Raw genomic sequence first — 14,827 nt, 5'->3', positions numbered from 1 at the left:
GTCAACCACCATTTCAGAGGACATGCTTTCATGCTGATGATTGGTTCTGTTTGATAATGATCCAAAGCAGTGCAGACTGACACATGTTCATTTTCATCATCTGAGTCAGATGCCACCAGGAGAAGGTTGATTTTCTTTTTTGGTGTAGTTTCTGGAGTGTTGCTCTTTTAAGACTTCTGAAAGCATGCTCCACACCTCGTCCCTCTCAGATTTTGGAAGGCACTTCAGATTCTTAAACCTTGATTCAAGCGCTGTAGTTATCTTTAGAAATCTCACATTGATACCTTCTTTGCATTTAGTCAATTCTGTCGTGAAAGTGTTCTTAAGACGAACAACATGCTGGATCATCATCTGAGACTGCTATAATATGCAATATATGGCAGAATGCGGGTAAAACACAGAGCAGGAGACATACAACTCTCCCCAAAGGAGTTCAGTCACAAATTTAATTAACACTTGTTTTTTTTAAATGAACGTCATCAACATGGAAGCATGTCTTCTGTAATGGTGACCAAAGCATGAAGGGGCATATGAATGTTTAGCATGTCTGGAATGTAAATACCTTGCAATGCAGGCTACAAAAGTGCTATGTGAACACCTGTTCTCACTTTCAGGTGACATTGTAAATAAGAAACCAGGAGCATTATCGCCCGTGAATGTAAACAGACTTGTTTGTCTTAGCAATTGGCTGAACAAGATGTAGGACTGAGTGGACTTGTAGGCTCTAAAGTTTTACATTGTTCTGTTTTTGAGTGCAGTTATGTAACAACAACAAAATCTACATTTATAAATTGCACTTTCACAATTAATAGATTGCATACTAATTATCTTGTTTATCATTTTTACGGTGCAAATATTCGTAACCAAAAATAATAATATAGTGTGAGCACTGTACACTTTATATTCTCTGTTGTAACTGAAATCAATATATTTGACAACGTAGAAAACATCCAAAATATTTAAAATTTCAACTGCTATTCTATTAACAGTGTAATTAAAACTGCGATTAATCACAATATTTTAATCATGATTAATTTTTTAGTAAATTGCATGAGTTAACTGCAATTATATTAACTAATTCTAATATTAACTGAACAGGAACGATATTAACGCCAGTTTCCATTTACACCCACCTATCATCAACAGATGATATTCTGTACTTTCATACTCACCTGCATATGCAACCTAAACGTCAGAGCCATAAATCAGTAGAACAGCAGAATTTGGTTCTAATTGTCCTCTTTCACACTTGTGTTTTGAAGTTAAGCATTTTTACAAAGGAAATTCACAGCTAAATTTGAGTTACTTACAAAATGGAAGATGCATTTCTTTTGCCAAAGTGTAGTGCTCTAGGATAATGAGTTATATATACCTGGGACTGGTTTACAGGCCATCTACTCCTCATGCTTTGATATATTTGTCTTGTAAGAAGTGTTTGTTGACTAATAACATTTTATAATAACATGGTTATATAAATTTAATCTTACTTGTAAACTAACAATTGTATGCACCTACAGAGCAAGGCTTCTTATCTAGAGACTGTTTCTGATTCTTTGCCTGACAAAGAACAATACCATATTTCCCCCTGAAATTACATAACCATGACAAAGCTTAAAATAGTGCTAAGAATTAACTTTAAAAGGGCAGATCCCCAGCTTATGTACATTGTCATAGCTGCATTAAAATCAATGGAGTTGTGACAATATGCACCAGCTGAGGAGCTGTGCCAAAGTACATAATAAATGAATCCCCTTGTTAATTGTATTATTCGTGGGTTATCGTAAATTGACTTAATTTTTTTTTCTGATTTATGATCCAAAGATTTCAAACAACTATTGTTTTAAAGAAATAAATCGAGAACCATTTCACAGGCGCTACTCTCCTGTTTCAAACATCGTCAGTTTTAACAACACTTTGTAATGCACTTAATAGTTTGTGGGTTGTGGGAAATGTAGCTAACAACTCCAAGCAGCCGTCACCAAGGTTACTGGTAAAGCTTTTCTGAAGACAAAAAGCACGTGAGGCTGATTCGCTGGTGACAATATTTAAGTGGCCAGCAGAGCTCTAGGTGGAGGCAGGGAGCGTTAGTCCTTTCAGCGCGTTTAGAAGTACTCCCAGAACACAGACTAATTTACAGTCGCAATGAATTCATTCTTGCGGAGGGTAATGGTGGGATGATCGCTCCCCAGGCGAAGCCTAGAGACGCTGTGCTGTACTTTTGGCCGCCTCCCATCCCAGGGGCCGGGTGATTACATGGTAGCATGAGCGCAACACCGTCTGCGAAGCATCAGCCAGGGAACAGCAGAGCGCGCTTCGTGGCTCTAAGGGCTGGAAGCAGATGTCACGCACCCCCCAACACACACACGCTGCAGCCAGCTCTCCGAAAGGCACGTGTGTCAGTGTCAGGCTGCCTCAGGTCTCTCCGCTAATGACTCACCAGGAGCACGCTAAGGGCAGATTAGTCTCCCGTTGCGGGTGGAGCCTCTTAGGGCACATGGGCGGCTTCTCCGACTTTCTCTGCACGTGCTGGTTCATAGCTCGTGTGACCCCCACGTGTTGTGCGCAATTCAACTGTCCGCCAGGGGCAGGATCCCGCCTTCTCCCCCACACCCCCACCGGGGACAGGGATCCCGCCTGCTCCCCCAGTGGTGACTCGCGCGTGCCCCAGGCGGAGGCGCCTCACGGGTCCCCCCGCAGGCCGAGCACTTACTGCGTAGCAGGACCCTGCCGAAGAGACTCCGGTCCCAGTGCAGGGTGTTGCAGTTCCAGCGGTGCTGGCGGAACTGGTGCTGACACTCTGCCGTCCACTCCGCCACGCCCAGCCCGATGGAGCGCATGGCCTCGGGGTGCCGCTGGCACAGCTGCCGCTGCCGGCTCACCAGGCCCGGCACGTTGTCACACATCACCCGCGACGAGCCCACGACCCCCATGTACCTGCGGGGAGCAAAGGCGCATAAGCAGCGGGGCGAGGAGTGGGGCCCGCGGGCGAGCGGCGGTGCGTGCGCGGACAGGCTGAGCTAGCGGGGTGGGGGGGGCACGGACTGGGGGAGGATGAGCTGCGAGGAGGGGACTGCGTGGGTATGGGGAGCTACTGGGGAGGGGCCGGCGAGTGGGACTCGAACAGGGACATGTGCCCTTCTGCCTGGCTGTTTGCCAGGAGCCAACGCTGCTTCCAGCGCTCTGTACGGTTCCCTGCGCTTTCCTCTTATTTCCCTCCAAGGAGCAAAGGCCCCACAGCGGCTAAGTCGGCTCTTGCTGGGACTGCATTCAGATCATCCGCTGGTCCAGAGTCCATTTAATGTGGAGTCTAATTTACAGCCGCATTTGCTTTTTTGGTAGAAATCCTTTCAAAATCGTTTGCCTGCCCGATATTCCTCCTGAGCCTTTGGAAGAACCAAAATCTCCTTCATAGCGCCTTACTTTGGGTTTTGTCATTTTTTTTCTAAATGACATCATCATCTGTAGCCAGATGTTCGCAATTAGCCCTGAACTGTTTAGAAAGGTATCTCTTAGAAAACCCAAACCGCCATGGCTGTCTTTTGAAGCGATCAAACAGGAGCAAATGTCTTTTTGCCGTGTTTTCATTCGCTTATAAGCTCATCAAATCGTTAAAGCTGTTGTTTGCAAAAAAAATGTATAGATATTCGGTAACAGGTAAAAGACACCGTGACAAAAAGCCCTGGCAATAAATAATGTTTATGCACCTAGGAAACAGAACTAGCAGTTGTATTGAAAAATGGCCAGTCTGATAAATCAACCTTTGATCCAGTGTCAGCCGTGTCAAGGTTAAATGCATTCCCTGGTCAGTATGTTTACAAGGGGAAGTTAAACTCCTCAGTGAGGTTTGTCTGTTTTGTTTTGTTTTGTTTTAAGACCCCATTTTCTGAAGGAAATCTCAGATTTAGGCGCCCCCTTAATTAGCCCCGTGTTTTGCAGCTCGCTTAGGAGCATCACAACCAGCTCAAATATCTTTTGAACTAGGAGCTGTGGTCCCTACAGGCTTGTCCACTATTCATTTGGAGGTTTTAATTCAGCGATGAGAAACATTTTTTTCTCTCCTGGAGGAAAGGCTGGAGGGGATCGAGGGTTTGAACAAAATTCTGCTCTAGACTATTCTGACAATTCTCTCTCTCTCTCTCACTTTGCCCTAGTACAAACTGCACCATGCCTCTTATTTTCATCGATTCATTTGGCCACTGCATTGTTACCCGACAGATTTTCTGACAAGTTCCTGTTCAGCTGTCATTTTACATGAAAAATAAGTAAATAAAGGAGCAAGGATATTCAATCAAGGAGAATTAATCAGATATATCCCTGAACCTGAACGATGCAAAAACTTATTGCATGCCATATGCAAAATCTTCATACATTTCTTTCGGCCGATTCTTACACGGATTCTATATATAATTGGTGATAGGACCTATGCGGGGTGTATTTTAATCAACCTCCAACTGACTCTGCTGTTACTGTCCATGCTAAAAGCTCTGATCGGTCCTCAGATCAAAGAGTCCTACTTGGACATGTAGTAAAACAGACGTTTAGTTGTTAAGGATGGGGAAGGAGGAGTGGGAGCTGGGAGGGAAAAGAGAAGTTGAGAGAAGATGTAGGATAATTCGGACCGATTTAGGATTGGGGGTTTTGTATCTGAATAGCCGGCGGCGATATATTTTTGTGTGATCACTAAAGGGGTGGGAGTGTCAATTCTTCTAGTTTACCATTAATTTTATCCCACCTTACCCAAGAGCAAATAAACCCCTTGTAATTGCAGAACTTACCACCACGAAGAAGTGACTTCTGGGGTTTCCCAGAACAAGATCAGTGGAACAGCGAACCAGATCCCAAAGCGAAAGTTCATATTAGAAACACTTCACTCCACATCGGTTCTAATGCGAAAGGCGGAGGAAATCCCATGGAACAAAAACTACTGACACAGAACCAAATGCACCTTGAGGGCTTCTCTCCTCACTGGATCTAGAGTCTCACCATTCCCATGTCACGGTTGCCAGGGGTCAGATTTACTGATACGCTCTATAATATGTCTGTGCAGAACTCTGAAGTCTGCTCAATTTGTCCAGAATCACATCCTCAAGGAGGGCAACCAGATCAGCCCGCTCTCATCCTTCTTCCTTGCCCTGATGCAGCTCTTCTGCGGTCAGAGAAAAGCTGAGGGGCTGGTGTGGATTGCTTACAGACTGGGTGGGTTCTGCCTTTCTTTCTTTCTTAACGCTGATGGATGAAACGATGTCAAGAGACATTGGAGGAGGTAACACCTCTGATTAGGGAAGGAATCCCGATGAGCCAGTTGCCTTTCAATAACCTTAAATCCAAACAGAGTTAATTCAAACCCTACACAATTACCAAACCGTGCCCGGGATACGTTACTATTGAGAATACAGCAGTGAAGTCGCCAAACAACGGAAAATACTTAGCACTTCTCAATACCTGGTATCGATATATAACGTTTTATACGGTATTTCATTCACGTGTGTGTATGGAATTATAGATACAGACACGCCATATGAACCATGCAACTGGACTATGACATTATATGTATAAAAAGGAAATATTTCCATGATTTTGATTTTTTTATTAATCTCCGCCCTAGGCAATTAGGAAGGGGAATGGTCTAAATTCTTCACATCTGAGGACACGAACTGTAACTGCTGAAGGTGATTCTGTAAAAGAATAGAGACCGGGTGAAATGAACACAGTGAACGCAAGCACATTTAAGTGTGAAAACTCGGTAACATGTTATTTAACACGCTGAGGTCTTGTTCGTGTAAATATCACCCCGATTCCTAGCAAAGCAGCTTCCTCTTTTCTCCTGACTTTTGGCCCGAACAGTCTACTCCGAATTGTAGCGCATTGACTGTGTGGCAGACTCTTCAGACAACAGTCCGGCAGAGAACAACCGGTTAAAACAAACACATTGTAAATAGTCAGGCCAGCTCACATGACAGCACAGCATCCATATTGCACACGTTTAGTATGTGAATTACTGTGCTTAGCTCCTTCAAGTGCCACCTGGAAACCAGACAACTGTCCGGCTCAATTGTCCCTTTCAAATTACATTTAAAACTTTGCCCAGACTAACAGATCATATCTCACTACATTGTTGCTGCAAAGCAATTTGTGGGTGTGTGTGTTCAAATACCATGTACTGAAGATCAAATTAAACTTCTCTAAGGGAGTGGGGCGACAGAGAGAACAAACGCTCTGAAAGGTGACTGGATTGCAGATTTAGGACCTGATCCAACTCCTGTTGCAGTCAAAGGGAATTTTTCCATTGATTTCAATGGAAGTTGGACGAGGTCCTAACCGACTTCGGGCAGGCTGCTATCTAGAAGATAGTGAGGCAGGGAAAAATCGATCAAGCCCACTTCTCTCTAGGCTTGACGGGGCTCTAGCATCTCGTCCAGGCTAGAGATTTCCTCCCCCGAAGCAACATTCCAGGTGACACTCTACCGCGCTAGTTTAGATGCCGCGGAACTGAAATAAGGGTTGGTCACTGCCATCCCAAGACAGGTTTATACCCCCCAGGACCAGTGCATTCGGCAGCCATCTGCTTTCAGAGTGGAGGGAAGCCCAGGCGATGCGTGGTCCAGGGAAGGGCACCTCGGACCTTACTGCTAGCAGGATTTTGTCATTTGGCCCAGCCAAAGGGGCAGGGAGCGATCAGCGGTCACTCGTAGCTAGCCCAACAAGTCTGTGTCTCTAGCGAGCTGGAGGCGGGCCGAGATCCAGCTCGACCAAGGTACTGGAGCTGGGAGCCTACAAGCAGGGAAACTCGGCAAGGATTTACATAGACCAGAAAGTGAAGATGCTTCCCTGGAAGTTTGTATCCTCCAGGGCACTGAGGAGGGATTTGAAGGCTTCCATATGGCAATTGTTAAGCAGAAACTGCGCTTTCCATTCCCAGCGAATACACTGAGAAATAGCGATAGAGAGGAAACCGTGTCCAGCTGCCAACCCAGCTCCGAGCAGCCCCACCCAGGGTAGACTGAACAAATCCGACTCCGCAGTCTGCAGTGACCCTGGCCAAGGGAGACGCAGTTCACCCGATGGGGAGGCAGAAGAAATGACCTCGCCTGAAACAGGCGGGCTGTGAAAGCCCCGTAGTTGATAACTCCAGCTCAAGAGAGACCGTGGAGATTTTTTTTAAATGTAAGAGTATAAAACCTTTCTGGAGAAAGGCAGGAGGCTGAACGCATCAGACACAGGGAAAGACACTGCTGGGCAGGATCCAGATTCCCTCCCCAGCCTGTTCCCTCAGTGCAGACCACCCACTCACCCTCGTGTTCCTGCTAGCCAGCCACCATCGCCTACTCTTCTCCCATTGCCACCCCATCTGCTTGCACCCGCTGTTGCCCGGGAGTCGCCACTAGGACAAAAGCTGTTTTCTTACCACATAGTGCATGTGGTAAACTCCCGGTGAAGACAAGACAAGTCTGACCATTGCTTGTTTCCTATTTCTTACCTGCCCCCCTTTCCTCAAGCCCCCTCTCTTTTAAAAAAAAAGAGGGCAGTCTTTTTAGCTCGGGATTTGAGCCTAAGGAAGGAAAGCACCCACACCACAATCCATTGCGTTTTAATATGATTTGTGGACCTAAATTCGTAGGATCCTTTGAAATATGTTTTAAAATCGGTTTCCTGTTGTATAGGCTGGGGATGGTTTATAAGTAACATTTACTTTAGGGAAGCAATCCAGGCTGGTACACTAGGGCTTTCCAGGTTTGTGCCGGTACCATTTAGTGACAGAGTTAACTTACCTTCTCTCAAGACTGTCCTGAGACTGAACTGGGATCACGTTCCCCTGCATATCGCTGCTCCAGGAGCAGAGCCTGAACTAAGGTACACCAGCATAAATCCCAATTCACTTCAGTGGAATTGCTTGTTTTCCACTTGTGTAATGGAAAAAAATGTGAGTTCCTGTCTTTATAGTGACAGTCATGTCTCAGTAAATGAATGGTAGTGACAAACAAGCCAGGAGCTACCCCTTTCTCTCATGCAGGATCTTTGAATGTGATAAACTATCTCGTCCTTTCATAGAATATCAGGGTTGCAAGGGACCTCAGGAGGTCATCTAGTCCAATCCCCTGCTCAAAGCAGGACCAATCCCCAGGCAGATTTTTGCCCCAGATCCCTATGTGGCCCTATGGAGGAGGGAACTCACAACGCTGGATTTAGCAGGCGAATGCTCAAACCACTGAGCTATCCCTCCCCCTAGACCTATGTACAGCATGTTACTGTCTGCAGGCAGTTATCTTCAGTATGTTCAACTCGACATTGTATAGAGACAGATTTCCCTAACCTTAATGAGAACCTTGAATACTGCTTTGGCCTTGGCTTCTGTTTGTACAACTAAGCTCCCTTTTCTCTAGCTTGGTCCCATTTTGGCACAAGCACACGCTAAAGTGAGATGGCCCACACTTCTGGGAAATAAAAAGGATTGGTTCAAACTTGATCATTTGCAAACGGGACAAATGTAGAACCTCAGAGTTATGAACACTGGGAATTAAGGTTGTTCATAACTCTGAAATGTTCAAACAAAATGTTATGGTTGTTCTTTCAAAAGCATACAACTGAACAGTGATTTAATACAGCTTTAAAACTACTATGCAGAAGAAAAATGCTGCTTTTGACCATTTTAACTTAAATGAAACAACATTTGTGGGGCAGGGAAGGGAAGCCATTGTGATAGCTTCAGTATTCTGGGCTATCGATTAACACTTTTCCTGAATGCTAGATTCATTATTTAAAATGCAAATCATTGCGGCTGTAGGTGCATAATGGAATTTCAACACAGTGCTTTGGAACACTAAATGTAGGGCACGATGAATTTACTATTATGAATACTTTTGATTATTTAGGAGCTAAACAAGCATTTAAAAATCAAACATGGCCATTGTAGCACTGCAATGAATTGTAGCACTGCACTGTGATGTACGAAAAAGCTCATCTCAAATAAACAAACAAACATCATCCTACTCAGAAGTCTGAATTCTTCAGATCACAAATTAGTGGGTCAGGTATAAGATTTAACAGTTCAGAAGGAAATGTTCATTTTGCATTTCATTTCCCTCCAACTGAAAGGAACCTCCATAAACCTGATATAGCATAGTTTGGATTTCAAAATTACTGACACCAAGTAACATTAGAGAGAGCTTTTGGAGTGTATAGGCTCCATTTATCCACACTGAGAAGTTATGAATGACACACTATCAGTTCCACCAATAGGTAGCCTCCATATTTCCAGATATATAAAACTTGCTTCAGATGCATAGGGAGAGCATGAATGATGGTGTAGAGACGGGAGAGGGAGAAAAGGAGGGTGAGTGAGGAAATCCCTGGCAGAGTGAAGGGATAAGAAAGCAGTAAGAAACAATATCCAGGATGTAGAGAAGGCAAAGCTGGGCAGGACCTGCAAGTGCAGCTGAGCAGGCTAATCTTCAGTAGCAGCTTTGGGATCCAGAAAGAGTAGTGAACATGATCAGATCAAATGAGCAAGGGGGAAAATATCAGCAGTGTTTTAGGCAGACTGGAGAGAAATAATATTAATTAAGCCACAGATGAGGTGATAACAGTAACCATGGCAGGAGAAAATCAGGCAGCCAATAGGACAATCCCCTCTTTCAAATCTCTTTTCCCTGGAAGGCCTATCTATACTGCGGTCCAGGTGAACAAATAGGGCAGATTGTGGAGAGGGGTCATCTTTTCTGTCCTCCATGGAACCTAGCACTGTCTCAAACAGCAATAACCCATAGTTTAAAGATGCTACATAAGTGTCCTGGCACTCTACAAGAGTTGGTTAGTTTAACTGACAAAAATAAATGGATTAGAGTGAAAGATCTGAGGACACTGAGAATAAATGAAATGGTGAATGTTAGTGTCAAAAACTACTTCTGAAAATTGTGTTAAAACCAGCTATGTAAATATCTTCAGCCTTCTAAAGTAAGTAAAGTCTTGTGAAATTTTGAATTGTGTATGCTTAGGATTTTAGATTTCTATTTTGTGTTTAATTCTGGTAAGACTACTCCTGGTAAAAGATGTTTCTTTTGCACACACTGGTATTTGATTGACAGTATCACTTTGTGCATTTAATTATTGCTGTATTACAATCCCTGACTCTATTTTGGCTTTTTGCATATTGGATTTATGATATTGTAATTGCTCTTTCTGATTATGCTGTGCACACAAAAAAATTCACATCAATTGAAAGGGTTTATTCTGCTCACATTGTGCACTATGCTGTTGAGGATTTCCTTTGTAGGAAAGGAGGGGACATTGAGTAGAATCATTTGTCTTTGCCTTTATGCCCTATGGCATTATGACCAGATTTTAAAATATAAGCATCAGAAGTTAAGCATCTAAATCTGTAAGTAAGCACTTAAATAAAGGTGGCCTGGTTTTCAGAACTGTGGAGTGCCACAGAACAAAGCACAGCATCTTTGCAATGCATATTGCCTGGCCACCCACAGGCTTTTGTGGGAAGAGATTGTAAAGGAAGTATGCTGAACATCATACCTTACCCAGAGAGAGACTACTGTATCTAGCTACTTCAATATTTTTTAATTTAGATGTATAGAATTGCTTAAAAGAGTGCCTATCTGTATGCTCTAGGCATCCTTACATGACTCAAAAATACATCTTAATTGTAGCAGAACAATTCAAAGTAACCTTCCAGAAGCAACTGAAACATACTACACTTGATCTTACTTAAAATGGAAAAAAAGCATACTTGCTATCTTGATCCCAATGTTCACTCATTTGATACTTCCTCCTGCCTGCCAGTGATCTCATTTCAAACTGGTCAAGAAGGTCAAGGATCCTTTTCCCTTTCTCTGAGCAGGAAAAGACAAACTTGATCTTTAAAAGTTCATGGGCATAAAATTAGCACTTTGTGGATGTAACCTCCCCGCCCCACCCCACCCCACCATAAAGCAATGGTTAAAAATGTCTCAAAAAATAGCCCTCTGTAGTGCTGCTGGCTGACAGATATCTGGGGCTAGAGGGAATCTCTGGGCTCGAAAGATACCCTTCCATTAGCCTGGCAAAGGTACATCAAAACCCACAGGAGACAAAGAAAGGTCCAAAGCACGTTTTCCTTCACAGGACTGGCAAGACCACTTGGTGTTGATCAGAAAAGATTCCCTTCTGCTCTTAAATGTCAAGGCACCCATGAGGCCGGCAGGAAGCCAGAGGGGGGAAGAATCGTTTACTACTCCCCATTCAGTATAAATAAGGCCATGAGATGGCTTTAATCCAAAATGACTTTTGCAAAATAATGAGAACACTGAGGCTGGAGATCTAAGGCCTTCACAGCTTCCCACTGGCTGGAAACAGCAATGCGAATAAGGCCCGAGGGCATGTCTAGAGCACTTTAACAGGGATGCAGAAAGGGGAAGAACCTCTACAAGTGAGAAAATAATTACATATAGTTTCTCAGAACCTGTTTGCAGATGAAAGAAATATAGAGGCAGGAGCAGACATATGCTCCATAAGAGTAGTCGTCAGCAAAAATGCAAGCTGGTGGATGGCCTGGTGGAGTTTGGGAACTAAAAAGGCAGGAGGCAAAGAAAGGCAAAACAGGCTACATCTTGTACCTGGTCAGACAGAGGAATCAAGCACAAGAGCACAATGATTTGTGCCTGTTGTTTTTTCCTCTTATTCTTCTGCTAAATTGTTGGAAAAATAGTGGAAGAAATGGGGAAAACTGAGAACTTAATATAAATTCTATACTTGTTTGTCACCTTGCAGCCGAGACTGACAGGACAGGGACTGGGCATTTCCTTATGTAGCCTTGGCTACAGCCAGCTAATTTTCCCGCTCCCTTGAGTAGTTGAACTGTTAAGTCAGGACAAAGGATTATTCCATAGGCTGGGGAGCAGTGTCCCAGTTTACTACAAAACAAGATTGTTTTTCTAAATGTTAACATTTTGATCCACTGTTGAACAGTAAAGTACCCCTGAGACAAAGCTCTCAGAAAGAGCACTACTCAGTGACCCTGTTGTGGAAATATAGCTTTGTGTGTTTCCTTTGCTTAGATCTAGACATTCAACAACAAATCTAGCTTTGAAAATGCAATGTCCTCTATTCCTAGAACAGAACTGGAAGTCAGGAGTCCTGGGTTCTATTTTCAGACCATCACCAAGTTGCGAAGGTCCAGATTTTTAAAGATATGTAAAGTGCCTAAAAATGCAGCTGGATTAATGGGATTTTCAAAAACACCTAGGTACAGATATCAAAAGGAGTTAGGTGTCTAAGCATTATTGAAAAATCACACTAGGCACCTAAATACCTTTAAAAATCTGGCCACAGTTGGCCATGGTCAATTCACTCAACTCCCTGTGCCTCAATTTACAACTTCTGTATTATCTCCATTTTACCTTATAGGTGTATTGTGTGGCTTAACTAATTAACGTATGCAAAGTTCTTTAGCACCTTATCTCCAGCAACCTCTTAGAAGTGCAAAGCAATGTATTATTACTATGGATGTAAGATAGTGACTTTGGTTCAATACCTTAAGGAATAAGATCTCTCAACAGGATTGCTTCTATCTGAAATCACCCACAGTGAAACTAAATGGCTCAGAATTTAAAGACAGCATGACTTGGGGGCTAGATTTCCAAGGGGCCTCTTCACTCAAGTTTTTTCCCCACTCTCTTATAGGTATGTTTGAGAAGATGATTTAGACACAACGACTAAAACAGACAGAGAAATTAGAAAAACTCTCCCTGGGAAGACAGAGAATAATGGACCTGAAGAGCACCCTTTAAGAAACAGTAATTGGAGAAGAGGAAATTAAATGCAACTTCATATGGTGATATGATGGAAGATAATAACCAAAGATCAGTTTTAGTCTTGCCCTCAAAATTAAGCACTCTCCTCCCCCGTACTACAGCCCTTGTGACCCTGATAACTGAAGTTTCAGACAATTCATTGTGGTTGCTCCAGGATTCCTGTTTCCCTTCCCTAGTATATGTTGCTCTGCACAGTGATCTTGAGTAGTATATGCAGCTGGGAGGGAGGAAGGGAGAAAGAAAAAAAATCTGCACTTGTACTTAAGTGGTGTTTCCATTAGAATGATCAACATTTTATGAAATAAATTTGAAAACCAAACGGGAACCTGAGGATTTCATGGGGCATAACTGCTCACAGATGTAATTTGCAGGATTGCTTAACAATAACAAAACAATTTCTTATGAGTCAGATATGAAATAGATGCTTTATATGAAGGATGGCCATTTTGACTCCTATCTTTTCAATGTTTTTACTGGGTTATTTACTGAGGCAAGATCAGGTATATTAATCAGAAATTGAAAACACCACTAGCAACATGTAAGTTAGTAATAAGACAGTCTCAATCTGTTAATTCACAAAGATAAAACTCAGGCTAACTTCAATAACTGCTCTCACATCAAAGCTAATTTATACAGAAGAAAATAAGAGGTAACTTTTGCAGAGTACAATTATTTATCTTGTAACTGATTATTTATCTGTGAAGTCTGCAACAGATTAAGATGCACCTAAAGTTTCAACCAGTACAGATTCAGTGTTTATGGTTGTCAACCCAATTTTCTAAGGTGTATCTATATCAGGTACCAGGGCACTATTATGTTTTCTAATTTGCATGAAAGTGGAGTAGTTAAATGAAGACATCTGGAATTTATTTGAAAAAAAATATTACCTTTCTGTTGACTTCATCTATATAAAATTAGTTTAGTAGAACTTACAGGCTAGAATTGGTTTCTGAAAAGAACTTGATAGTAACTTTTAATTATAAAAACTTATCAATAAGTATAATTTTTGCTTTAATACTGCTTTTCTTCATATGTATTTGATCATATGCTATTATACTTAAAGGGTTATAACAGAAATACCGACAAAACTATTTTCTGAAGGGGTTTTCTTTTTAAAATTATAGCCTGAAGTTCAGCATATTAATGGTCTCAACTGAGAAGTTAATTTTCTTCCACAAAACCGGAGGAAAAAAATGTCCTCTTTTAGTTGGTGCTTGAGATGGCAATGAAATATAAATGAGAGGAAATGGTATAGTGGTTGCACCACTAAAATGTGAGTGAGGAGTTCGGAGCTTTGTACCTGTCTGTACCACTGACAGTTTGGATCATGTCACGTAACCTTTCTGTGCCTCAGTTGTCCTTCTGTAAAGTAGAACAACCTCTCTCAGGGAGTATTCATGAGATTAATTATGGTAGAATAAAGTACTCTAACATCTTAAATTCCAAAGTATTTGTGTGCAAAATACCATGAAATGTAAGACTCTAAACACTAAAAATAACAGAAAACAAAAGAAAAACCTCGAACAGATGTAGCTACTGCAAATTTCAAAACTCCATCTATATTTAAAAGGATGATAATCTGTAAATGGATAAATCAGAGATGTGAAGAACTTTGGCATTTGGATGTTGCAAGCTAGTTGGAGAACAGTTTTAGTGATGACCTTATTTGCAGTAGCAAAGAAAATAAATATTGCATACGTAACACTTTTTCCCATTTCTATTCAAACATTTTTTGGTGACTGCTTGGTAAAGTCATAGAAATAGTACTGGGGCACGAGCAACTGCTTGTAAGATAAAAGTGATAATTGTGACAGCTAGATCCCGCAAAATTCCTTCTCCAAGGCTTGCTGGTTCAAATCACTGGGCTACAGCTGAATGCACTCCTCCGTTTTTGGTGGCAGAGGGAAACTAAAGCTGGTGAGTACCTGTGCATATGGAAGAGTTATGCTATAGGCTTTCCCTCCTCCTGATAAGCCACATGGCTGGAGTTCTGTAAGTTGAAGAGGAGTCTAGGAACATAGAAGGGG

The 14,827-nt window shown here is 42.4% G+C and overlaps 1 protein-coding gene across 1 annotated transcript in view; it reads right to left on the bottom strand.

The window, feature by feature from the left end:
• The window catches only part of WNT2 (Wnt family member 2), a 42,615-nt gene extending 37,760 nt beyond the window's left edge, over nt 1-4,855 (bottom strand). Inside the window, exons 1-2 of the mRNA XM_032803947.1 lie at nt 4,776-4,855; nt 2,711-2,934 (exon numbers count right to left, since the gene is read on the bottom strand). Coding sequence (XP_032659838.1) covers nt 2,711-2,934; nt 4,776-4,855 — 304 coding nt within the window. The remainder of the gene's footprint in view (nt 1-2,710; nt 2,935-4,775) is intronic.
• Between the last annotated feature and the right edge of the window lie 9,972 nt (nt 4,856-14,827).

The sequence above is a fragment of the Chelonoidis abingdonii genome, chromosome 1 (genome assembly GCF_003597395.2).
Source record: "Chelonoidis abingdonii isolate Lonesome George chromosome 1, CheloAbing_2.0, whole genome shotgun sequence".
In the NCBI taxonomy this organism is placed as follows: domain Eukaryota; kingdom Metazoa; phylum Chordata; order Testudines; family Testudinidae; genus Chelonoidis; species Chelonoidis abingdonii.
Note: the sequence above shows the minus strand (reverse complement) of the source record. Positions and strands in the feature narration are given on the sequence as shown.